This window comes from Scyliorhinus torazame, chromosome 5 (assembly GCF_047496885.1).
Source record: "Scyliorhinus torazame isolate Kashiwa2021f chromosome 5, sScyTor2.1, whole genome shotgun sequence".
In the NCBI taxonomy this organism is placed as follows: Eukaryota; Metazoa; Chordata; class Chondrichthyes; order Carcharhiniformes; family Scyliorhinidae; genus Scyliorhinus; species Scyliorhinus torazame.
In genome coordinates this window covers 292097224-292124888 of record NC_092711.1, presented here as the reverse complement: position 1 = coordinate 292124888, position 27665 = coordinate 292097224, and the positions used below count along the sequence as shown (strand labels likewise).

The following is a 27665-nucleotide window of genomic DNA, read 5'->3' as shown; positions in this document are numbered from 1 at the left end:
AAGGATCAGCTACTGCGTGTTCTTGATAAGTATGTACCGGTCAGACAGGGAGGAAGGCGTCGAGCAAGGGAACCGTGGTTTACCAAGGAAGTGGAATCACTTGTTAAGAGGAAGAAGGAGGCCTATGTGAAGATGAAGTGTGAAGTTTCGGTTGGGACGATGGATAGTTACAAGGTAGCGAGGAAGGATCTAAAGAGAGAGCTAAGACGAGCAAGGAGGGGACATGAGAAGTATTTGGCAGGAAGGATCAAGGAAAACCCAAAAGCTTTCTATAGGTATGTCAGGAATAAGCGAATGACTAGGGAAAGAGTAGGACCAGTCAAGGACAGGGATGGGAAATTGTGTGTGGAGTTTGAAGAGATAGGCGAGATACTAAATGAATATTTTTCGTCAGTATTCACTCAGGAAAAAGATAATGTTGTGGAGGAGAATGCTGAGACCCAGGCTAATAGAATAGATGGCATTGAGGTACGTAGGGAAGAGGTGTTGGCAATTCTGGACAGGCTGAAAATAGATAAGTCCCCGGGACCTGATGGGATTTATCCTAGGATTCTCTGGGAGGCCAGGGAAGAGATTGCTGGACCTTTGGCTTTGATTTTTATGTCATCATTGGCTACAGGAATAGTGCCAGAGGACTGGAGGACAGCAAATGTTCAAAAAGGGGAGCAGAGACAACCCCGGCAACTATAGACCGGTGAGCCTCACGTCTGTAGTGGGTAAAGTCTTGGAGGGGATTATAAGAGACAAGATTTATAATCATCTAGATAGGAATAATATGATCAGGGATAGTCAGCATGGCTTTGTGAAGGGTAGGTCATGCCTCACAAACCTTATTGAGTTCTTTGAGAAGGTGACTGAACAGGTAGACGAGGGTAGAGCAGTTGATGTGGTGTATATGGATTTCAGCAAAGCGTTTGAGAAGGTTCCCCACGGTAGGCTATTGCAAAAAATACGGAGGCTGGGGATTGAGGGTGATTTAGAGATGTGGATCAGAAATTGGCTAGCTGAAAGAAGACAGAGGGTGGTGGTTGATGGGAAATGTTCAGAATGGAGTACAGTCACAAGTGGAGTACCACAAGGATCTGTTCTGGGGCCGTTGCTGTTTGTCATTTTTATCAATGACCTAGAGGAAGGCGCAGAAGGGTGGGTGAGTAAATTTGCAGACGATACTAAAGTCGGTGGTGTTGTCGATAGTGTGGAAGGATGTAGCAGGTTACAGAGGGATATAGATAAGCTGCAGAGCTGGGCTGAGAGGTGGCAAATGGAGTTTAATGTAGAGAAGTGTGAGGTGATTCACTTTGGAAGGAATAACAGGAATGCGGAATATTTGGCTAATGGTAAAGTTCTTGAAAGTGTGGATGAGCAGAGGGATCTAGGTGTCCATGTACATAGATCCCTGAAAGTTGCCACCCAGGTTGATAGGGTTGTGAAGAAGGCCTATGGAGTGTTGGCCTTTATTGGTAGAGGGATTGAGTTCCGGAGTCGGGAGGTCATGTTGCAGCTGTACAGAACTCTGGTACGGCCGCATTTGGAGTATTGCGTACAGTTCTGGTCACCGCATTATAGGAAGGACGTGGAGGCTTTGGAGCGGGTGCAGAGGAGATTTACCAGGATGTTGCCTGGTATGGAGGGAAAATCTTATGAGGAAAGGCTGATGGACTTGAGGTTGTTTTCGTTGGAGAGAAGAAGGTTAAGAGGAGACTTAATAGAGGCATACAAAATGATCAGGGGTTGGATAGGGTGGACAGTGAGAGCCTTCTCCCGCGGATGGATATGGCTGGCACGAGGGGACATAGCTTTAAACTGAGGGGTAATAGATATAGGACAGAGGTCAGAGGTAGGTTCTTTACGCAAAGAGTAGTGAGGCCGTGGAATGCCCTACCTGCTACAGTAGTGAACTCGCCAACATTGAGGGCATTTAAAAGTTTATTGGATAAACATATGGATGATAATGGCATAGTGTAGGTTAGATGGCTTTTGTTTTGGTGCAACATCGTGGGCCGAAGGGCCTGTACTGCGCTGTATTGTTCTATGTTCTATGTTCTAAGCTCAACTCCAGTTTTGCTCAATGCAGATTCGTTTTTTGAAAATATTTTTGTGCTTCTGATATTTTATATCACAAATTCACAGGGCCAAACAAGACCAAGACATATCAGCTGGCCACAACAGGTCTTGAAACAAGTTGGTGAACGGCATCCTCATCCTGTGAAAGTCTTACTCTGACCGATTGATAGCGAACTTTATCTTCTCCAGACTGAGAAATTCCACCAGGTCGGACAACCAGTCTGTTACCTTGGGTGGTGCTGCCGATCGCCAGCTGAGCAGGAGTCTCCATCGAGCGTTCATGGAGGCAAGGCTAGGGCGTCAGCTCCCCCGACCCCATGAAGAGCTCTGGCTGCTCCGATACCTCGAAGACTGGACACGGCTCCACCCTCACTCCCACAGCCCTGAACATGGCCTTAAAGAAGGACATCCAGTACCGACAAGTTTGGGGCAAGCACAGAACATGGGTGTGGTCGGCCAGATCTCCCCAGTACCGTTCATATTTGTCTTCCATCTCCGGAAAGAACCCACTCATTCGAGTTCTTTTAAAAAAAATTTAGAGTAGCCAATTTTTCCTCCCCCTAATTAAGGGGCAATTTAGCGAGGCCTATCCACCTAACCAGCACATCCTTGGGTTGTGGGGGTGAAACCCATGCAGACATGGGGAGAATGTGCAAACTCCACACGGACAGTGACCCAGGCCGGGATTTGAACCCAGGTACTCAGCGCCGCAGTCCCAGTGCTATCCACTGCGCCACATGCCGCCCCTCTCGTTAGGTGTGCCCTGTGCACCATCTTTACTTGCGGTTAGACTCAACCCTGCGCACACGGAGGAGAAATTTGCCCTGTGCAGTGCTTCGATCCAGAGTCCTCCCCTTATCTCCCTGCCTAGTTCCTCCCACTTTCTTTGTCTCATCCAGGGGTGAGCATACCTCTTCTAACAGTTGTCCGTACATATCCACACAGTTCCCCTCCTCTAGGTCACCCCAGTTCAGCAATCTTTCCAATAGTGAACGTCCTGGCATGACGGTATGTTGTAGTTTCAGTACCCAAGGTACTTCCATTTGGCCTTGTCGAAGGCCGTTTCTGCAGTCAGGGAGATGACCTTGTGTTCTCCCTCTGCATGGGGTCATGATCACATTCAGCAGGGGCCTGACGTTCGCTGTTAGCTGCCTGCCCTTGACAAAGCCTGTATGCTCTTCCGCAACTACCTCTGGCTCGCAGCTCTCCAGCCTCCTTGCCAGAGCCTTGGCCAGGATCTTAGCGTCAGTTTCAAGACATTTCGTCGGGTCTGTGTCTTTTTTGGGGATCAGCGATATGGAGACCTGAGCCAACATTAGCTGCAGGGTACCCCTGGCTAGTGAGTGGGGCAGCACAGTAGCACAATTGCTTCACAGCTCCAGGGTCCCAGGTTCGATTTCCGGCATCGGTCACTGTCTTTGCGGAGTCTGCACATCCTCCCAGTGTGTGCGTGGGTTTCCTCCGGGTGCTCCGGTTTCCTCCTACAGTCCACAGATGTGCAGGTTAGGTGGATTGGCCATGCTATATTGCCCTTAGTGTCCAAAAAGGTTAGGCGGGGTTACTGGGTTACAGGCGTGGGCTTAAGTAGGATGTCATTTCCAAGGTCCGGTGCAAACTCGATGGGCCGAATGGCTTCCTTCTGCACTGTAAACTATATGAGTCTGTGAACATCTCCCACATGTGCAGGGCCAGTACTGGCTCAAATTCTTTATAGAGGTCCACCGGGAATCCATCCGGCCCCTTCCCCACCTGCACGGGAGTTAATTCTCCATGTCTTCTCTCTGTTCTACTGGTGCTTCCCCATCCCCAATCTTCAAGACCGGCATGTCCAGTCCGTTGAGGAAGTGCTGCATCTTTGAGTCCCCCTCCAGGGGTTCGGAGGTGTACATCACCCGGTAGAAGGTTGCAATGGCTTAATTGATCTGTTCTGGAGCTGCAACTAGCTTGCAACTCATGTCTTTGTGCAATTTCTCTCGTGGCTGCTGGCTTTCTCAGTTGATAGACCTGCTCTTCATGCTCGTAAACGTTCCCAGTGTCTGGCGTAGATCGTGCACTGGTTTCCGCATGGAGAGCAGGTCAATTTATAGCTTTTTAATCTCCTCCAGTAGTTCAATGGTCAGGGCTGAGAAGTACCGCCGATTCACCTCCAGTATGGAGTCAACCAGCTGTTGCTCAGCCACCCCCTCCATCCTATCTTTGCATGTGTTGAACGCAATAATTCCCCTCCTCCCTTATCACCACCTTCAGTGCCTCGCAGAGCATGGAGTGCGAGACGTCTCCATTCTGGTTGTTGGTGATGTATCCATCGATGGCTTGTGATATACGTTCACAGAATGCCTAGTCGGCGAAGGAGTTTTGTCCAACCCGTCTCCAACCTCACATCCATGTAGTGTGGCACGTGGACAGACATTATAATTGCAGAGTACTCCGCTCCTTCTATCCCTGGAAGCACCGCTTTCCCCACTACGAGGAAGCCGATCCTGGTGTGTATCCTGTGTATCTGGGAGAATTCCCTTCTCCCCAAGGTGCGCGATCCTCCAGGGTTCCACTGCCCCCATTTGCTCCATTAAGTTGTTCAACTCTCTCGCCACGTATGATAGTTTCCCTGATTTGGGGTTTCCCTGATTTGGGCTTGGAACTGTCCATCCATGCCCCCTCCCCATAATGAGTCAGTGTGCATCTATAATCGGGGACCTCTGCCATGGATTACTTTATGAATTCCGCATCGCCCCAGTTGGGAGTGTACACATTTACGAGGACCACTGGTGCCCCTTCCAGGACACCACTAACCATGATATACCATCCCCCTTTTGTCACCATAACAGCTGTCCTCTTGTTGAGCAGTATGGCCAACCGTAGCCCTCATCCCATAGCACAATTGGCGAGTCTGTCCTACCCAGCTCTCTTTTTTAGAAAATCATTTTTATTCTCCACATTATCAAATGAACAAAAACATACACGATAACAATCCCCAGAAACACCACCCTCAATATCCAATACAATACATCAATTTGTGCATTCCAGTCAAAAGTTAAAACAATGGAACAGTAAACGCAACCCCCCCCCCCCCCCCCCCCCCATGTTCGATGGCAGCCAGTTCCCAAAAGTGCATAATAAACAGTCCCCATGAAATGTAAAATCCCTCCTTAAACCCCCTCAGCTCAAATTTTACCTTCTCAAGAGTCAGAAATTCAAGTAGGTCCCCCCCGCCAAGCCACAGGGTGGAGAAGCTGACCTCCACCCCAACCTGACCAACCTCTGGGTAATCAGCGAGGCCAAGGCCAAAACATCTGCCTCCGCACCCACCTCCAGCTCGGGCCGGTCCAACACCAAAAATGACATCTAGGGGACCCAGTTCCAAGTCCACTTGTAGTACCCCAGAGACAAAAGACCTCCCTGCAATATCTCTCCAGCTTCAGGCAGGAGCAAAACATATGTACGTGGTTTGCAGGGGCCCTTCCACACCGCTCACAAATATCCTCCACTCCCTCGAAGAGTCGGCTCATCTTCGTGAGGTCAGCCCTAGATACAACCTTCAGCTGTATCAGGCCTAACCTTGCGCAGGAGATTGAGGCGATCACTCTTCGTAGCTCCTCACACCACAAACCTTCTTTCATTACATCCCCCAACTCTTCTTCCCACTTGGCTTTAATCCTTTCCATGGACACCCCACCTTCCTCCAGAATCCTCCCATAAATCACCGACACCATCCCTTTCTCCAATCCCCCTGACGTCAATACCTCTTCCAATAACAAAGGGGCCTACACTACCGGATAGCTCAAAACCTCCTTCTTTGCAAAGTCTCGGAGCTGCAGGTACCAAAACCCTTCCCCGTTCCCCAGTCCAAACTTCTCCGCCAACTCTTCTAACTTTGCAAAACCTTGTCCCAGGAACAGATCTTTTAATACCTGAACCCCTCTCCTCCCATCTTCGAGACCTCCATCCAGCCTCCCAGCTCGAGCATGATTCCCCCTGGTTGTCATCTCCCCTGGTCCAGCCCCCAACTTAAAGTGCTGCCACAACTGCCTCCAAATCAAACAGCTCTTACCCACAGTCAGTCAGTCTATCTCAGGTGCTTCTCTCGGAGGAAGACAGCATCGGCCCTCCGATTTTTCAGATGGGCAAAGACTTTGGATCTTTTCACTGTGCAGATGGGGGAACCCCCCGCGCGGGGTCAACGATACTTATCTTGCGGATGCGCCCCTGAACTCCGGGGTTTCCCTTTGTCCGTGGACCATCCAAGATGGCATTTGGCACCATATTCACTTTTTGGACGGGTCCCTACACTTCGGGGTTTCCCTTTCTTTTGGGGGCAATCCATGATAGCCATTCTGGTTTCAGTTGTTGCCGTCTGTGCCCTGTCGTAGCCAGTGTTCCAGCCCAGGCTTGACTCTTCTTTCCCCCCCACCTAGCAGTTCTCTCTTCACCACCACCTTCCTAAAAGGAGTCAGTTCTATCCCGCGCAATTGTCCTTTTTTAAAAAAGTTTGTATTCAGTGTTTTTGCTGCTGCCTTCCCAGCCCATGCCTGTGCACGAATTCACCTTCCCCTGGAAAGTTACCAAAGGTTGACTGGGTACTGCATCACAAACCTCTTGTATAGGGCTGCCTTGGCGGTGTAGAAGTCAGCCCGGCGCTTGGCCAAGCCGGCCCCAATGTCTTGGTACACACGGATAGGACCGTGTGTGCCTTGCCCAATTGCAGCTTTGTGATGATGGCTCTGGGCTGCTCCACAGTTTTGGGCCTCCCTCTCTTTGGGGGCAATTCAAGATAGCCATCCTGGTTTCCGTTGTTGCAATGTGCACCCTGCCAGGGCATTCGCGGGGATGTAAAAGAGAAGAGAAGCGAGAGGAGAGAGAGAGAAAGAAGAGTCCGGCATGTGCCTCAGCCTGTCAGTGTACCGCCAGCTTCAACCCACAACTGTTCGTCAACAGCCCGTCCTTCCGTTCCAGGCTCTTACAGATCCTCCTGTCTTTTCAACCCTTGAAATTGTTTGAGGGCATTTTGTTTTGGTAACTGTGGTCTTGAAGGAGGATGGGGTTCTTTTTGAAAAACTTAGTAGCCTATTTCTGGGCTAAAAATGCCAAACAAGGTTCCAGGAGGACAGCTTTCCCACATCTTCTCAGCACATTCCTGGCACCCCTATGCAGAGATTACCCAAATTATTCATCATCTTTTTGCTCAATAGAAGAAAGGTCACAGAAATAATTGTAGAAACTTACATGTACAATTACATATCACAAGTAGATCTTACCGTTACCCAACAAAATGATGGATGCAATCAATGTTTTACTTTCCCAAGCCAAATAATCATACAAATGTATTTGCTACAATTTAGCTTGGGGAAAAAAAATGGACGGACTGCTAAGCCTCTTATATAACGAATCCAGTGAACTACAGAACAATGAGCTTAATGTCAGTGGTGGAAAAGATACCAACATCTTTGCTAAAAGTTCAGATAGCAAAAGATCTGAAGACAACGGAACAGTCACTAGGCATTTCTTCTAATGCTTAAATAACCTTGTGGAATTATTTGAAGCACCAACATAAAGGGCAGCATGAGGAAATACAGCGCAGGTGGCACACAGGCTTTCAGAAAATATACAGTGCCATAATAGAAGAGTTATAAACAGTCAGGGGCCTTATAATAGCATGGATTGAAAGATGGCTACAAAACCAACAACAACAAAAAAAATGTTAATGGAAACTTTTTGGACTGGCAGAAAATAATCATGCCCGAAGGTATCTACAATGTTATCTGTTCACCATGTAGAGAGCTGATTTAGGGACAAATTCGAAGTATGTTGTCAAAATTTGCAGATACCAAACTGATTAATAATGGGCAAGACTACACAAAAATACAGGAAGGCAAACAGGCTTATAAAGTGGGTTGCTAAATGGCAACTTCAATTGACGACAGGAAAGTGATTCAATTTAGTAGGCAGTGAGTGCTAAGCTTTTGAGTAATAGAATCCACACGTTAAATAATGTTTCAGTTAGACCAGTGTTTTTCAAACGCTTTTTGCCCGGGACCCATTTTTACCAACCTGCCATCCTTCACGACCCATTTTCTCTCACCTTTCATGCGAGAGGTGAGCCTGCTTGTCCTCACGATCTCACTCAATCAGGTACAGAGGACAAGATGGCTATGCGCATTTCAGGTGCAGGGTTCAGCCGGTTCCTTTGTGCTGTCCTAATCTTTGTGAGGACGGAAAATCCAACCTTGCACATGTAGGTTGTTATGAAGGGCAAAACGCAACAAAAGCTCGTTTTACTCAACTCCGAATACTCCTCGGAGACGCTACTCCAAAATAATGATCCTCATTGGCTTGTGCTGTGTTTTTAATGTGCTATCTCACAGCAGAAGCGCAGAAGTTCAGTTTCTTCATTTGGAGTCAGCTGCAAGTTAATAACTGATTCTGGGCTCTCAAAACACAAAGGGATTTTTCACCCACCTCTTCTCTCTCATAATCATAAACTTCTCCTCGATCTTCGGGTAAGCATTCTCCAAGGAGGCTTTCAAGACACACAACACAGAATCGGCAAGCAGAATCTGGTAGCCAAGTTCCACACGCACGAGGGTTCATGTCACATTACATGTAACCCCCACCATACTGCCCTGGTTTGCAGAATACTAACTGCCCTGGTTTGAGACAATTCACACCTCGATTACCACTCACACTGTTTGTTTCTGTGAAGACTTGTTTAGCTGTAAAGACTCACATTTCAACCATTCTTCACATTTCAATCTGTAATCATCTTGAAATTGTCTCTCTCCTATATACGCTGTGATTGCGAATCTGCCTCCGCTTCACCTGATGAAGGAGCAGCGGTTCCAAAGCTTGTGATTTCAAATAAATCTGTTGGACTTAAACCCGGTGTTGTGAGACTTCTTACTGTGCCCACCCCAATCCAGCACCGGCATCTCCACATCAGTCACAGTAAAATACAGTGCAGAAAGGGCCCTTCGAGTCTGCATCATCGCATGAAAGGCACCTAATCTGCCAATACTAATCCCATTTTCCAGCACTTCTCCCATAGCCTCGAATGTTAAGATCTACCAAGTGCTCATCGAGGTATGTGTTAAAGGATGGGAGTCAACCCACCTCTAACGCCCTCCCAGGCATTGCGTTCCAGACCGTCGCCACCCTCTGGGTAAAAATATTTTTCCTCAAATCCCCCCCAAACCTCCCACCCCTCACCTTGAACACATGTCCCCTCATCATGGTTCTCCTCTAGAAAATAGCGACAAAAACTGTTAATCAGCACAAACCAGATGTGAAAGAATAAGGCTTGCCAGTCCATTGATAGTTTCCTTCCTAATGTTGTTTTCTTCGATGTGTCGTAGCAGTGTGGGGATCATGTAGCAATTTTGGCTTTGCACTTGCCAAACTTTCAATGACTTTTGGAAAGTTTAGATTTCTTTACAGTGCCAAAAGTAATCATCCTTCCCTTGCAATTTGAGGTTCAGCTTATTTAGAATTGAAAAGATGTCTGCAAGGTAAGACATAGTTAGCATCCAAGTTTAATCAGCAAATGAATAAGCCAGAGGGGATGATTGCTCGAGGAGGAAAGTGCAAATTTGATTCCTAAGTTTGTAAATTCTGACTAGCACCCAACCCCCATGACAGCCAATATACTTCTTTGTGGAACAATAAATGTCAGTGCATGGCCCCCATATCAGAAAACAGTCTCAAAAAGTCTGTTATTTGAGTGAGCTGAGCTTAATGAAATTTACAACTTTCACAATTTCTTTCAATATCACTTCAAGATCGGATGGAATTCCTTCCAATGCCAATGCTTCACGGTGAATAAAACAATGATTCCAAGCAATGTCTTGATCAGTTACCTCCTTAATACTTATTATAACTCCGCTGTTTGCCCAGTCATGTTGGCTGCTCCATTGCTTGTGATTCCTCTGCAATGAACCCAGTCAAGCCTGCACTTTCCAACCACGTAACCATTCAATGCTTCAAAAATCTGTGCCAGTTGTGTGGGTTGGTAATGTCAGGCAGCACAACAAATCCTCCACAAATTCATTGTGCCAAACATACCCAACGTAAACTAGCACGGTTGTACAATCTGAAACATCTGTACTTTCATTCAGTTGTATTGAGAACTCCTGTGCTGATTTCAAACAAGAAATAAGTGGGGCTTCTAAATTCTCAGCAATATCACAAATTTGGTGAGCCACTGCATTATCACTAACTGGGATGCATTTCACTTTTTCAGCGAACCTCTCATCTAGGACCGTACGAACTATATCTATTGCTAAAGGAAGAAGTAATCTCTGTTAGTGTGGGACATTTTCCCTTCAGCTACACAGTAAGCTACCATGTAAGAGGCTAATTGTACTTTGTCGTTCAATGTAACATTTCTGCTGAGGCCTTCAGCTGACGATTTAAGTCCTTTAAAAAAAAAAATCAAGAGGTTTGTCCATGTCCATGCTTAGTCTTCAAATGCCTTTGAAGTTTTGAGGGTTTTAAATTTTCATTTGCCAGCACTTCTCTGCATTCTGATTTGCATTGGCACAATTAAAAAATCATGCCTTAAAAAAAAAATCATCTTTATACTGATTTCTGCCCGATTTCAGCTTCTTAATGGGCTATTCACTAGAGGTCCTGGAGCTCACACCAACACGGCTTTGTCCTATTATGGACTCTCCTGCCCAGCTCACACCACCACTGCTTTGTCCTGCTGTTGATTCTCCTGAGCCACTCTCTCCAGCAGATTTAGTCGAGAGGTCTGTTTGTGTCTCTGGCCCCCTCTTCCTTATTACGAAACGATCCATTTTAAATTCTTCAGTCCGGTTTTTAAAAAACTGTCTCCTGGGTCAGCACGCTGACGTCAGGAGGCGGTCTTTCTCGCTGGGCTCCTGGCCTGCGTACTGATGAGCGGGCACGCATGCGCGGCATGGCCGGCATTCTGACAGCTGGTTGTGGCCTTCATTTTTAAAAGCCGGCTGCTGTGGCCATTAGGCATCAATTCCTGCGATTGGGAATGCCACGATGCATGGCTCCGCAACCCTCCCGCAAAGTTCGCGACCCCGACTTTGAAAATGACTTGGTTAGACTATACCAGAATAGTGTGTGCAGTTCTAGTTTACGGATATAAGGACTAGGCTACTCACCTCCTCAAGCCTGCTCCGTTATTCAATATTATGGATGATCTGATTGTAACCTCCTATCTATTCCTGACAGCATTTTCACCCCCTTGTTTGTCAAGAATCAATCTACCTGTGGGCAGCACGGTAGCACAGTGGGAGGCACGATTCCAGGGTCCCAGGTTCGATTCTCAGCTTGGGTCCCTGCCTGTGCGGAGTCTGCACGCTCTCCATCTCTGCGTGGGTTTCCTCCGGGTGCTCCGGTTTCCTCCCACAATCCAAAGATGTGCAGGTTAGGTATACTGGCCAAGCAAAAATTGCCCTTAGTTAGGTAGGGTTGCTGGGCTACGGGGAAAGGATGGAAGTGTGGGCTTAAGTGGGGTACTCTTTCCAAGAGCCAGTGCAGACTCGATGGGCCAAATGGCCTCGTTCTGCACTGTAAATTGTATGATACCTCTGCCTTAAAAATAGAAGACTTCGCTTCCACTGAGTTTTGAATAAGTTCCAAAAACTCACTACCCTCAGAAAATAAATTCTCCTCTCATAAGTGACCCGTTGTTTTTAAACCATGACTCCTAGTTCAAGATTCTCCCACAGGAGGAAACATCCTCTCTACGTCCACCCTGTCAAGGCCCCTCCAAATCGTAAAGGTTTCAATGAAATCGCCTCTTACTCTTCTAAACTCCAGCTGATATAAGGCTATCCTGTTCAATCTTTCCTCATAAGACAACCCACTCAATCCAGGTACTACATCCTTTCTTAAATGAGACCAATACACAGTACTCCAGATGTGGTCTCACCAATGCCGTGTCTAACTAAAGCATAACCTCCCTACTTTTGTATTCAATTTCCTTTGCACTAAACAATAACATTCTATTAGCTTCCAAATTATTAGCTGTACCTGCATACTAGCCTTTTGAGATTCATACTACAAAATTATGTAGATGAACTGGAGAAAATATAGAAAAGATTTGGGATGGTTACCAAAATTGGGGATGCATCTATCAGGAAAGAAAGATCTAGCCTGTGATTAGAATAAAGAAGACCCGACAGAGGTTGCCTAAATTATTAAAGCATTCAATGCAGTAGGTTTGGAGAAACTGTGTCTATTGCTGCAGAGTCCAAATAATGAAATGCATAAATAGAAGATAGCCACTTACACAGGACATGTTACATGTTCATATCTTTCTGCCATAATAATTGAAGCAGATCGCATGAACATATGGATACATACATGATCGAAAGAGAATAGACCAGCAGGGGGAAGTGGAGGTAAAAGAGCTAATTAGCATGAAAGGACTATCACATACTAGAATTTACAGCACATGAGGCTGCCATTTGGCCCACTATTTGTGCTGGCCAAAAATATGTATCCGACTTAATCCTACTTCGCAATCCTGGTCTATTGCCTTGTAGTTTACAGTCCTTCAAAAAGTACTGATGTGCTCATGAAGTGAGATGAGGGTCTTAGCCTCTACCTTTCAGGCAATGAGTTTCTCAACCTCTCTTTAGTTCATCTGGTAATTACTTCAAAGCTATGGCCCTGGTTATTGACCCCCTCAGAAATATCCTTTCTACCCATTCTACCCCCTCCACTCCCAATTTCATACTTGATTAAATCTCTTCTGTTGTAAAGAAAACAGTCCCCGTCTTTCAGCTCTTTCCCAAGACAAAAATCTCCAGCCCTGGCAAGATCTTCACAAATGTCCTTTTAATTATTTTTTCATTAGATAACAAGAGGATTGATGAGGCTAATGTAGTGCATAAGGACTTCTAAAAAGCTTTTGATAAAGTGACACAAAAAGTGGCAGCATAGATACAAAGTTGGCTGAGTGGAATAAAACAGTAGTGATGAATAATTGTTCCTTGACTGGAGGAAAGTGCCCCAAGTCCAATGTATTTCTGGATATATATTAATGATTTTAAATTTGGGTATATAGGGCACTATCTCAAATTTTGCAGATGATGAAAAACATGACAGTATTGTGAGCTACAAACAGGGTAGTGATAGAAAGTCCAAGAGAACACAAGACAGCCTGGTGGAATTTACTTAATTAACCGAATTTAAAATCCCAAATGGGAGGTGAAATTTTAACTAGTGTCTCCAGATTATTGATCTAGGTAAAATGTTATGAAACTTATATGCCTTCATAATCACCTTAAACGTATCCTGTTACTTTCAAGGTTTTGCATTCATACACCCCAAGGTCCCTCTTTTCCTCTGCATTTCAGTAGCCTCCCATTAACTGTATATTCCTTTGCAATGTTTGCCCTCCCCAAATTCATTACCTCACAGTTCTTCATACGAATTTGATAGAAATTGGCTTTTTTAGTTACCTATAGATGATTATAGGTAAAAGGTTTAATTGAGAACTCATTAAGAATGAGTAATTGAAATCATATTAAGCATTAATTCAGTGCAACTATCGCTGGGAATTAATCAGATACGACTCTGTATTTTCACAATTCACAAGTTGCTTGAGGCCTGCAAGGTCAGTGACTCAACTAGCTAAAAGACCCTATTGTTTGGTAGAAAACTGGGCGGCTGCCCAGTACAGGCAGTTCCATTTCTATAGTAACAGCCAGTCTATGTTGAGATGCAGGTGGCAATAACTCAGGAAATTGGCAAGCGATGGCATGGGAAATTCACAGATATATTTAAATACATATCTCTCTTAAATTGATGGACAGACACTTTGGCCGAATTGAATGAATTATAAATTAGTTAAAGCCAATCACAGCTGTAAAGGCAGCAAACCCATAAGATAATAATCTTAAGAATCACTTGTCAGGATGGAAAAATCCATTCCGGAATCAATCTATTTCTTTCAGAAACCTATTTTCTTGGCTTGCTTTTGCTAAATTGTCATCTTTCTTTTGTTTAAATCACTCAGTCTTTTTATACTGTGTATTCTGATTTGAAGAATTACCACGATTTTTATTTTAAACTCAACCACTGTATTCGCTAAAGACAATCAATCTGACTAGCTTGCTAAAGGGCTAGTCGGAATTCTCAATGTTGTATTGAAAATAAAGTTACCAGTGGGCACCACAAGCTGACAAATAAAGTTCAACTGAGCTTTGTCAATAAGCACAGACTTGATCTCTGATATTTGGGAACGAAGAAGGGATAACAGATATCCAGGGTTCCGAATAGACACAGAAATCCATCAGAATTCCATTTGCCACTTTTCTGCCACCAGTCCATTGAGATCCTCTTGTAATCTACAAATTTCTACCTTGCCAGCAATCACAAAAACAAATTTACAAACTTAATTATGCCCCCTATATTTAAGTCGAAATCATTTATACTTCAGAAAGCAATGGACCTAGTACAGAGCCTTGTGGAATCTACAGCCTTGCGGTCACAAGAACTAAAATTACCCTTTGTTTCTTGCCAGAGTGGTATCAGGATCCAACTAGCCACTTACCTTGGATCCCAAATGCTTTTTTTTAATAAAAATAAATGATTTTAATTCAACTGTTTCTATTTTATATATTACATTAAAAATACAAAACAACAAAACAGAATAAAACATCAATACACACATTCGACCCTCAAAACACAACCTAACCCTTCCCCCACCACCCTTAGCAATCATCGGTGGCCAGCTCCTTGAAATACACAATAAACGGCTGCCACCTCTGGTAAAACCCCTGCAGTACTCTCCTCTGAGCAATCAGCGATGTGAAGGCCAGGTCGCTACCCCCCCTACCTGCAACTTTAGTGAGTGCGACACCCCAAATCTGGCAACTACAAGGACAGTTCAATTTTCAGAATTGCCAACATAGTGCGAAAGGAGACCCAAAGCCCATGAACTTGGGACAAGGCTAGAGCCTGTGCATATGGTTGTCCTGACTCCTGAACAGTGCTCGCAGAAATCTTCCATCCCTGCAAAGAAACAACTCATTCTGGACCTAGTCAAGTGTGCCCTACACGGCTCTGACTTTATCTGCACCCTCGTAGCTCCCGAATCACTACACCAACCCAACACCTCCCCGCATTTGCTGCCCAGTAATAAAATTATACGGCTCAGCAACGCCAAACCCTGACTGTCTACCCTTTTGAAGGACCGTCCTTCGAATCCTCAAGGTCTTGCCAGCCCATTTAAAGTATGTAATCATCACCATTCCCCCCCCCCCCCCCAGATTTAGTGAGAAAGACTGCAACAACAAAAATCTAGGCAAAATGTTCAGCTTGACTGACTGAATCTCTGCCCCCAAGGACAGGGAAGATTATCCAAACTTCGCTGATTGGTCCTGACCCTGCATAACAAGCTCGTAGCACAGTGGCTTCACAGAGCCAGGGACCCGGGTTCGATTTGCGGCTTGGGTCACTGTCTGTGCGGAGTCTGCACGTTCTCCCCGTCTACGTGGGTTTCCTCCGGGTGCTCCCGTTTCCAATCACAAGTCCCAAAAGACGCGCTTTTTAGGTGATTTGGACATTATGAATTCTCCTTCAGTGTACCCGAACAAGTGCCGTAGTGTGGCGACTAGGGGATTTTCACAGTAACTTCATTGTAGTTAATGTAAGCCTACCTGCGACACTAAAGACAGGTCACAGCCCACCCCACCCCCCCCCCAACCTCACTACCATTCATGAACTGAGCTCCAACTGTTACTGTAACCCCTCCGCCAGGGTCCACACCCAATGAACAAACAAAAAGAGATAGGCTCCACCACCCTATAAAGGAATAATCAAAACCAAAGCCTTTGCACTTCTCAACCTTCCATCTTGGGCCATATATTATCCACATTACTGCCTTAATCCTTACCCCCAACTTCTGTGTCCCCCACCCCATCACTCCCCCAACATATACATAATAAATCTCAATTAACCAAAAATATATTAAAAATATTAAAATATCCCCCAAAAATCCCGTTGAAAGTCCCATTGAAACCAACTCAATTCAATCCTTGTTCTTTGACGAAACCATCTACTTCATTAGAAAAGTTGTGTGAGACTCTCAATCTCAGCAGGTACACCACACCGCTCTTGTACAATGCCAACTTTGCTTTATTAAAGGTCGTACGCCTCCTCGGAAGCTCTGCCCCAACATCCTGATAAATCTGAAATGCTACTGCCTTCCCATCTCATATCCCAGTTTTCTTCGGCCATGTTTAGGACCCGCCCCTTTGTCCTGTAATATCTGGGCAAAGCGCTGTCAGCCAGCCTTGGGTCCTCCACCCCTCTGGCAACCCCTCCTTGATCTGTTCTACAGGTCCTCGACCTCCAGCCCTTATTCCTTTCCACCACTACCAGCAGCCCAGCTTCCAGCGTGGCTTGGTTGCTGTGTCACGACATGGTTTCCTCCACCCCCTTCAGAAGTCCTTCCCAATCTCTCTCATCAAGCTCAGCATACCCTCCACAAAACGTATTTTATTACAAACATGTATCAAAACAGATTAAAGCGAACAAACACCCCGGGAAACATGCTTCCCTACAATCAACTATACAGTCTATACAGATTTTTCCTCTTTTTCACAACCCCTCCCCCGCGTCGAACAGCCCCTCAAACACGGTCACAAACATCCCCCACCTTTTCTCAAACTCCCCTAAAGAGCCCCTTAACTCATACTTTATCTTCTCTAATCGCAGGAAGTCAGACAAGGCACCCAATCAAGCCGCTACCCCCGGTGGCAGCGATGTCGACCACCACTCCAGCAAAATACGCCACCGTGCAATCTGAGAGGCGAATGCCAAGACATCGGCCTTCCTCCTCTCCATGAACTCCAGCTTCTCTGAGACCCCAAATATCGCCACTAAAGGGTCCGGGTCCACCTCCTCCACCACGATCCGGGCAAAGACTGCGAGCGCTCCCCGTCCAGAATCTTCCCAATTTTTCACAACCCCAAAACATTTGCGCGCGATTCGCTGGCCCCCGCCCACACCTCTCAACTGCCACCCCCTGAAAGAACCTACTCATTCTCGCCCGAGTCATATGCACCACCTTAAACTGTATCAGGCTTGTCCTTGCACATGAGGTGCCTCATTCCATTGGATTGGATTTTATTGTCACGTGTACCGAGGTACAGTGAAAAGTATTTTTCTGCGAGCAGCTCAACAGATCATTAAGTACATGAGAAGAAAAGGGAATAAAAGAAAATACACAATAGGGCAACACAACATAATTGATCTCTCCTCCCAACTCCGCTTCCCATTTCTCTTTGATCTTCAACACCTGCTCGCCTCCCCGCTCCCCCACCCACTTGAAGATATCCCCAATTCTTCCCTCCCCTTCCACATCCGGGAGCAGCAGTCTCTCCAGCAGGGTGTATCCCGGCAACCTGGGGAATCCCCTCCAGACCTTTCACGCAAAGTTCCTAACCTGCAGATACTTGAACTCACTCCCCCTTGGCAGCTCTACCCTCTCCCTTAGCTCCTCCAGACTGGCGAACCCTTCATCCAAATACACATCCCTCACCTTGACCAACCCCACTTCCCTCCACCTCCTACATACACTATCCCGCCACTCTGCCGACCCACTGAAAGCCATCGCCAATGGCTCTATGGCCAGCGCAAACAGCAGCGGTCCCTCCACATACTTTGAGGGCCTCTAGCATATCACTTCCTTGCCTCTGAAAGTGCTGCCAAATTGCAAATTGTGCCTCAAACTAGACTGCCATTATCTCCATCAACTAATCTACTGTGATAGGCGCGGCCCCACCCGACCAGGTCGTCTCCACTATCTTTGCTCCCAACGAGCTTCACACATTCTCAATCTCCGATCAAGGGCCATCACTCACATCCTTCTTTCCAACATTCTTTTTCATGGCTTTCGACATGTTCTCAAAGAACTGTCAGGTCAACCAATTTCCCCCTGGAACCAGTCTAAAAGGACCAAACATTCTCTGTTAAAAATCCACGTAGACCACAAACAAGAGATCAGTCAACTCCCTGGTTACTTCAAACAAATTCAATCAAGTTAGTCAAAAACGACATTCCCTTAAAACCACGGTGACTGTCCTTAATTAGTCCACGCCTTACTAAATTACAATGCATACTGTCATCAGAATTTTTTCCAATCATTTTCTTACCATCAAGGTTACGCTGACTGGCCTGTAATTACCCAGTTCCACCCTTTTCTTCCTTATTGAATAACGGTACAATATCAGCAGTCCTCCAGCATCACATTTGTAAAGAAAATAAGGAGCAGAGCCTTCCCATTTCTTCCCTTGCACTCAGCAGCCAGAGATCTGGACATTTCATCCGGACCTGCAATGATAAACCCCTTAATATTTCCTCTCTCGGTATTCCAATATTCCATATTACCCCTCCTGAACCACAATGTCTCATACTTGGTGAAGGTAGATGAAAAGTAGCACTTCCACGTCTTCTGCCACCACACACAGGTTACCTTTGTGTTCTGCATAGGCCACGTTAATTATCGGCTTGCACTTAAGACATCTCTGGGTTTTTCTTAATTTTGCTTGATGTGGAATATTATCACCATCATAGATCATTTAAGTTGATTAGCCTATTAGTGTTGTAGAGCTCATGAAATTTTACCTAACAATGGGAATATAAGAGACAGAATGCCCAATTTCAAAATGGGGACTTAATTATATTGGAATATCCTGGACCTATTGTTCTCCAAACTTGTATGAAAACTATAGCTGTTTGACTTGCCATGTATAATATCATGTATAATAGCTCATAATATTAAAGTTACTCTAATATTCAAAATCTTAGGTACCCTACCAACAACCAATAAAAATGCAGACATAAGAATCTACGATGAAAATTTCCAACATGAATCCATCACTATGTAACTACATCCTGCTGCCAGTGGAGGAGCTGCGCCAGGAGGATGCCATTACAGTATGTAGTTGAAAAGTGGAAAAGGAAATTCAATCCAGTGAAGTGAGATAATGTATTTTGTGGGGTGCAACAAGAGAATACAGCTACTGGGGGGTGGAACGTTGTGGAGGAACAGAGGGACCTTGCGGTTTATGTCCACAGATCGTTAAAAGGTAGGATGACAGGTCAATACCATAGTTGAGAAAGCATTAGGTATGAATTATTTTATCTGTTATGCTAGAACTGCATACAACATTAGTTCGACCACCATTTGAGTACCATGTATAGTTTTGGTCACACATTACAGGGGAGACGTGACTGCATTGGTGGACATGCAGACAAGATTTACAAGGATGCTTCCTGGACTGGAAAAGTTTATCTGAGGAAAGATGCAGTTTGCAGTGGTATAAATGTGGGGTTACCAGTGGAGTTCTGCAGGCTTCAGTACTAGGTCCCTTGCTTGTTGTAGTTTATGTAAATGGTTTAGACTTGGGGTATGCTAAAGAAGTTTGTAGATGATATAAAACATGGCTCAGTAAGACAGCTTTAGATTGCAGGAAGATATAGATTGCTTGGTTAGTTGGGTAGAAAAAATGGAATTCAATCTAGTGATGCGTGAGCTAATGTATTTTGGGAGGTGCAGCAAGGTGAGGTCAGTTAATGGAGGAGTGTGGAGGAACAGAAGGATCTACTATAAATGTGAACATGATGCAGCACTAGTCAGTCTAATCCCATTTTCCTGCACTAGGTCCTTCTTAGTTATTAAAGTTGGAGTGCTTCTGCCCAACTGGCCCCTCAGGCAGTGAGTTCCTAGTCCCTAACACCCTCTGGGTGAAAAGAAAATATCATCTCCCCTTTTAATTCACCAATTAGTTTAAAACTATGCCCCCTGGTTTATCATAGAATTTACAGTGCAGAAGGAGGCCATTCGGCCCATTGAGTCTGCACCGGCTCTTGGAAAGAGCACCCTATCCCCATAACCCAATAACCCCACCCAACACTAAGGGCAATTTTGGACACTAAGGGCAATTTATCATGGCCAATCCACCTAACCTGCACATCTTTGGGCTGTGGGAGGAAACCGGAGCACCCGGAGAAACCCACGCACACACGGGGAGGATGTGCAGACTCCGCACAGACAGTGACCCAAGCCGGAATCGAACCTGGGACCCTGGAGCTGTGAAGCAATTGTGCTATCCACAATGCTACCGTGCTGCCCTTATGATCCCTTTACTAAAGTAAGCAGGCATGTTCTCTATTTAAGATGCATCTAGACAGATATATGAACGGGCGGGGAACAGGGGAAAGAGGTAACAGGTTTAGATAAAGGATCTGGATCGGTGCAGGCTGGGAGGGCCGAAGGGCCTGTTCCTGTGCTGTAATTTGCTTTGTTCTTTGTTATCACAATTAACTGTAGCTAGGCCCCTCAATTTGTTCATATCAATGAAGTTCAAGGAAAATAATCCCAATTTATCTAGTCTTTTCAGTCCTGGAAATATTCCTCGAAATCTTTATACATGTTTCCAAAGCAACTACCTTTCCCCTGTAATGTGGTGATCAGAACCACATGTAGTACTCAAACCATGGTCCAACTGGTGTTGTATGCAGTTTTAACATAACCTTTCTCCTCTTGTGTTCTATGACTCGGCTGATAAAAGCAATGCATGCCACATGATTTCTCCAGCTACTAGCTTTAAGGATGCGGGCATACAAAGCAAGATCCTTCTGTCCCTCCACACTCCTCCATTAACTGACCTCACCTTGCTGCACCTCCCAAAATACATTAGCTCACGCATCACTAGATTGAATTCCATTTTTTCTACCCAACTAACCAAGCAATCTATATCTTCCTGCAATCTAAAGCTGTCTTACTGAGCCATGTTTTATATCATCTACAAACTTCTTTAGCATACCCCAAGTCTAAACCATTTACATAAACTACAACAAGCAAGGGACCTAGTACTGAAGCCTGCAGAACTCCACTGGTAACAACAAGCTTCCAATTGCAAAAAAAACCCCATCAAGCATTACCCTTTCTTTCCGCCCACAAACCCAATCTTGGATCGAATTTTCCATCCTCTGAGCCCAAAGGCATTTCCTTCTTTGACCAACCTGCCACATGCAACCTTGTCAAAGCTTTACTAAAATCCATGTCGACCACACCACACTGTCCCCCTCAACCTTAGTTGTCACCTTCTTCAATATTGCAGAAAAAGCATTTAGTCAAAGCTTTTTGTCTTGTATTCATTCATCAGGGCAGATTGACAAAAATATCAATCACAAAGAGATCATATGCCACTTTAGAAGACATTGCTGATTGGTTAGCAAGATGAGAATACAACAGAGAATAGTTAAATGCTGAGCTTTCATTTAAATTCAAACCATGCAGGTTTACTTGTCTCTTTTCATCAGTACTCCAAAGTTATACTGTTCCTCAGAACTGATTCCATCATTTGCCCATAACTGAAGTGAAGTCAACAGGTCTATAATTACTCAATTATCCCTTCCTCTTTTTAAACAATGGTGCATTAGCAGTACTCTTAAAATATGATGGCCAGAGCCTCTGCTATGTCCTTCCTTGTTCCTTTTAACAACGTGGGACACATATTTAATCCGGGTCTGCCAATATATCAACTTTCAAAGACATCAAACCTCTTACTACTTCCTCACTTACAATATGCATCCTACCCAATATTTCACACTTTCCCTCCTTAACCACATCATTCTAAGCCCCCTCTTTTGTGAAGACAGCAGCAAAGTATTTAATAACTATCTGCACCGTGTGTTACTTCATATAGGGTGTTTGGTCTTTAATAGTCCCTACACGTCCCCTAGTTAGTCTCTCAAAAAATTCTTAAATATTTTTTGAACATTCCTTGATTATATTGGCTTCTTGTCAGGCATCCCTCTTGAAAACCAGTCAACCAGATTGCCACAGAACCGGATTCACTTAAAGGAGGTCAAGAAAGGGCAGCAGATTTTCTTTACATTAATGACTCAGCTGGGTTTTATGACAACCAACTTCTGCAGTTACTTTTTTTTAAATGGATTTAAATTGTCAAGCATTATTGTGGGGCAGGATGAAACTCAGTGATCATTAGGCTTATTACACTACCGGAACCTTCATAACAATTTCACACTTCACTTGACCTAAAGGAAGTGCTTTGTTTTCACTCCTCCATAAGCAACAGTACAATTGCCTAACAAGTTCATCAAAAATAAAATTATATACTCAAAAGTGTAAGATCCGAATGATTTAGTAACCGATAAAAACATTTAATTGGTCCTTGGGGCATAGAGCTGCAAATAATTCCTCAATATCTGGATTTTGCATAACCCCCAAAATCACAGCTAGCAAGGTATGATATTCAGTCCTTCCATGCAATCTTAATCAGTGGCAACTCTCCATCTCGGAAGACGGGAGTTAAAGTTAGCACCATTATTTACGTCTGAAATATTAGAAAACTTTAGATCACAAACTGAATCTGCTTTATTTACCCGAAGCGAAGGCTTCTCCGCGTTTTGTTTTTTTGCAATCCTGTGCTGCAGCTTACAAGTTCGATGAAAATCTAACTTAAGTACGCTTTTTTTTTTAAGCAAGACTAACATAAGGGGGGGGGGAAGAGAGAAGAAAGGCCAGCGACGCACGGGACTAAACACCTGGCAGAAAGAAACCAGTTTAGGATTCAAAATGGAGAATCGGAAAAACTGTCCACAGAAAGTGACGTTTGGCCTTCGCATCACCACCACTCACAGCAGCTCCACTCCACAGTGAGTGAGTGTGAAAGCGAGTGAGTGAGCAACAATATCTCTCAAGCACCACATCCGCCCCCCACACACACATAGATTTGTGTATGTGCGCTTATGATGCGAAATTTAAAAGATGGTCGCGCACCCCTTTCAACAGAAACAGAAATCCAACATGTAATTGGGTGAATCAGTTTCCTAAATGTGACCCCTCCATTGCAGCCGGGTAGCTGGCTGAGGAGGAGGCGGCCGTACGTGCAGTAGCGCAGCCGCCATTTTTAAAAATGGGGCCTTTAGTGAAAGCCGCTGATTGTAATTGGGGGGGGGGGGGGCAGCCTCGGTGATCCAGCAGCCTCGGTTAGACCAACCCCTCGGCCCTCATGGATTCAGGACGTGAGAAATAGAACCACAAACAAGATGGGGGGTGGGGTGGAATGTAGAGGAGATGGGGGAGGGGCACTTTGATCCCGCTTCCTTCCTTCGCCCGGGGTCAGTCCGCCGGGAAAGTACCTGCGCGGCTCTGCTGTCATCTCTCCCGCGGCTCGGGTGGAAGGTGCCGATTTGTTCCTCTCATGGGGCGGCGGCTCTCCCTCGCTCGCTTTCCACCCCCCTTGCCGGCCCCGCTTCAGTGTTTACACACCCCGCCCCCACCACAGCCCTGCCGGCTGTCCGCCTACACCCCGAGCGGACAATACCGCGCCATCGCGCTCTCTCTCTCCGCCCGCTTAATCGACGCGCGGTACCCCCTCTACCTCCCCCTTTCCGATTGGGTCTGCCGCCTCCAGTATCCCCCACGCCCATTGGTCACTCCCAAGGGCACGTGGTACCCGCAGCTCCGGGCCTACCCACGTCACACCAGAAAGGGTCTTTTTCCTCCAGGCTGAGGGGGTTGAAAAGCTCATGACAAACACCACCCCCTCTCCACCCTTCCCCGATTGGGAACATTTTTTTTGTGGGGTGAAGAGATGGGAAAAAATCTTCCACTCACCGTCTCGCCGGCCCAATTAAAGTTTCAAACGGCCCGTTCTCCCACCTGGAGTTACCGCCATTGCCGCGAAGAAAGGAAGGTTGTTCCTATGGTGACGAAGGCTGTCAGCGAGAAACGTCACGTGATGCGCCCTCTCCTCCAATAGGGATGCGCAGTCAACCCCCTACGTCATGGAACGATTGCCCCCCCCTCCCAGGCAGTAAGCTTTCAGGCCGTTGGTCGGTTTGGTTGCTTCCCTGCACTGATTGGCCGATAGAGACGTTGCCCTGGCAACCATGTTACTATGGCTATTGGGATGTTCAGTGAGGTAGCCAGCCCTCGAATATGACTTTCAAAAAATATTTTTTTGCGAAAATGTAATTTGATTGACGGTGTCTTGGCAATATGGAGCTTGAATATTGCTGAAAAGAGAGACATGTTGCCGAAGATGTTCATACACTGTTCTCATCATTTGAAATTTGGCATTCTTGTGTTTGTCCTGATGAGTGCAAGACAAAAACCTTTCTCAACATTTTCAGTAATGTAAATTAGATTTACAGGGTATGAATTGTGTTGTGTAGTACAGGAAAAAGAGCAAATGAATATTTGTATATAAATACATAGTAGTAGTGATCAGCTTAAGGACATGTCATCTCCTTACTTCACACCTCACAGTCAATGCTAATAACATCCATAATTTTCAAATGCATTGCCCAAAAGAAATGTCATAAGCATACATGTTAACCATTAGCATTTGGTACAGATAGTGAGTGTCATGATTTGCAGACACACACATAATGATATAGACAAGCAGCTAATGGACACAGAGAACAGGACATGACGAATAAGCAGGCAGGACACTCGGGTGGGATCTGACTATAAAAGACATGAGGCACTCACACTCCGCCTCTTTCCACTGATGAACATCGAGAGAGTCAGTCAAGGGTGTTGTTACAATCTCACACCTCCACCACGTGGCTAAGAGTCTGGTTCAGTCAGACTGAGTAACCACACTTAAGTTAGTAGAGAGTCAAACTCACAGAGAACTGTGCTAACTGTGCTATTGGTTTAATAAACCTGATTGAACTAACTTCAAGGTCTGGAGTATCTTACTGATCTAAGCTGCAGCCAGTGTTAGGTCAGTGTACCTAACACGAGATGATACCAGGAGACTACTAATTTAAGGTGGCTTACCTCAGTCCGTTCCGTGACGACCAGCAAATGTATCCCGGCACCATGGAGAAGATTCAGGCTCCTCACCAGCTCAGGACCTCCGGGAATCTCAGTGCCAACTGGCGGATATTCAAGCAAAAGTTTCTGCTGTACATCGAAACCTCAGACCTCGAGGGTGCGTCTGATGCAAGAAAGATCGCGCTTCTCCTCTCAACTGCGGGTGATCAAGCCATCAAACTCTTCAACTCATTTAACTTCACCGAAGGCCAGGACAAGACAAAGTTTCAGACCATCCTGGACAAGTTTGATAGTCACTGTGAAGTGGACACCAATGAAATCTTCGAGCCCTACCTATTCAAACAACGTCTTCAAGGTAAAGATGAATCTTTCAATGGCTTCTTAACTAGCCTCCGCCTGCTAGCGCTGGCCTGCAACTTTGGTGATATTGCTGACTCCATGATCAGAGACTAAATCGTGTTTGGAGTTCACTCTGATCCTCTGAGAGAGCAGCTCTTAAAAATCAAGCATATGACCCTGCCAGTCGCGATTTAAACATGTACAGTGCATGAGCAGGCAAAAAATTGCTATTCCCAATACAAATTGGCTGAAAATGAGAAACTTGCCTCCCACGAGGCAGGGAGTGTGCAGGCCATCTCCCGGATGCAGCGCCTCAGCATTGAAGACAGCGGCCATCTCCTGCGCTTTTCCCAGAGCCCCACGCAGGCGCGATGCAAACGGGATAACGAAGCAGCCGACACCCACACTGCGCAGGTGCAGATGTCTGCGGACCACACTGCGCATTTGCGACGTCATACGCCGCGTCACGACGTCATGACATGCCCGAACTGTGGCAACGCCCACTTAAGGGGACACTGCCCTGCAAGAGGCAGGCGATGTTTAAATTGCGGGAAGCCTGGACACTATGCAGCCTTGTGCAGGTCTGCACCACCAGTCAGAGGCCAGCGCTCCCAATTCCGACGACGGCACGTCCAGAATGTGCAACGACAATTATAGGATACTGATCCTGGCAGTGCAATGGATCCAGAGGACGAGTGCCTGGAGTCCGCCTACCGAGTCGGCATCATTACCACACGTGAACATGCCACACCTAACTCATCTCGCATTCAGCCCATCCTCGCTGTGGATTCGGAGGACGAATGGCGTGCGGTGATGCAGGTCATCCGCTGCTCCATCCAGTTCAAGCTGGACACAGGTGCTTCTGCCAACCTCCTCTCACAGGCAGACTTCAAACACATCAAGAAGCCCCACAAGGTCCTTCCAGCAGCCTGCCAGCTCCTGGACTATAACGGTAATGCCATCATGGCACTGGGGTCCTGCCATCTACTCGTCTCCAAACGGAGTACCCATGCACGGCTAAGGTTTGAAATTGTCAAGCCGGACAGGGCATCCCTACTGGGCGCACATGCTTGCAAAAAGCTAAACCTGGTGCAGTGGGTTTATTCAACAACATCCTCCAACGTGGATCTTCAAGCTGGCATTGACGACATCTTCGCTCAGTATCCAGATGTGTTTGACGGGATGGGCACTTTGCCATATCGGTACAAGATCCTACTGCGACCTGATGCCAAGCCAGTGGTCCATGCACCATGCCGGGTCCCGTCTCTGCTGAAGGAGCGCCTGAAGGAACAGCTCAAGGAGCTGCAGCAGCAGGGGATCATTTCCAGGGTAACCAAACCGACTCACTGGGTCAGCTCGACGGTGTGTGTTAAAAAACCCTCTGAAGACCTGTGCATCTGCATTGATCCCAAGGATCTCAACCAGAATATAATGCGTGAACACTACCCCATCCCGAAGCAGGAGGAACTCACCAGTGAGATGGCACAGCACGGTTTTTCAAGAAGTTAGATGAATTGCATGGATTCTGGCAAATCCAGCTGGATGAGTCCAGCAGAAGGCTCTGCACCTTCAACACACCGTTTGGCAGGTACTGCTATAACCGTGTGCCGTTCGGCATCGTCTCAGCATCGGAGATATTTCATCGCATCATGGAGCAGATGATGGAGGGCATCGAAGGGGTTCGTGTGTACATGGACGACGTCATCATCTGGTCCACAATCCCTGAGGAGCATGTTTCCTGTCGCCAGCAGGTATTCCGCCATATCCACGCCAATGGCCTGAAGCTGAACAGGGCCAAATGTTGCTTTGGCATGTCGACACTCAAGTTCCTAGGAGACCAGATCTCTCAGCAGGGCATGTGCCCCGACACAGACAAGGTCAAGGCCAACGCAGCCATGAAGGTCCCGGAAGACAAGAAGGCGGTGTTGCGCTTCCTGGGCATGGTCAATTTTCTGGGCAAGTTCATCCCAAACATGGCCTCACACACCACGGCCCTACAAAACCTAATGAAGAAGCCCACTGCCTTTGAGTGGAAGGTGGCCCATCAGGCAGAGTGGCTGGAGCTGAAAGCCAAGCTGACCACTGCACCCGTATTGGCATTTTTCGACCCAGACAGGGAAACATAAATTTCGACAGATGCGAGCCACAATGGCATCGGTGCAGTCCTGCTGCAATGCGATGACATTTCATCCTGGGCACCGGTTGCCTACGCATTGAGGGCAATGCGCCCGCCGAACAAAGGTATGCACAAATCGAGAAGGAATGCCTGGGCCTTCTCACTGACATTCTCAAGTTGCACGACTATGTCTACGGCCTGCCGACATTCACAGTCGAGGTGGATCCCAGGCCCCTGGTCCACATTATCCACAAGGACCTCAATGACATGACGCCTCGGTTGCAGCGCATCCTCCTCAAACTCAGAAGGTACGACTTTGACTTGGTCTACATGCCTGGC

General features: G+C 46.2%; 1 protein-coding gene across 6 annotated transcripts in view; it reads right to left on the bottom strand.

Annotated features, from left to right (window-relative positions):
- Positions 1–23823, bottom strand: part of atrx (ATRX chromatin remodeler) — a 285402-nt gene extending 261579 nt beyond the window's left edge. For 2 of the 6 annotated variants that reach the window (XM_072505738.1, XM_072505739.1), the window contains exon 1: positions 23224–23440. In XM_072505738.1, coding sequence (XP_072361839.1) covers positions 23224–23243 — 20 coding nt within the window. In that variant the 5' untranslated portion in view covers positions 23244–23440. Of the gene's footprint in view, positions 1–18203; positions 18357–23223; positions 23441–23701 lie in introns of those variants that run through there. The other 4 variants (XM_072505740.1, XM_072505742.1, XM_072505743.1 and 1 more) reach the window with 4 other exon arrangements.
- Positions 23824–27665: the final 3842 nt, after the last annotated feature.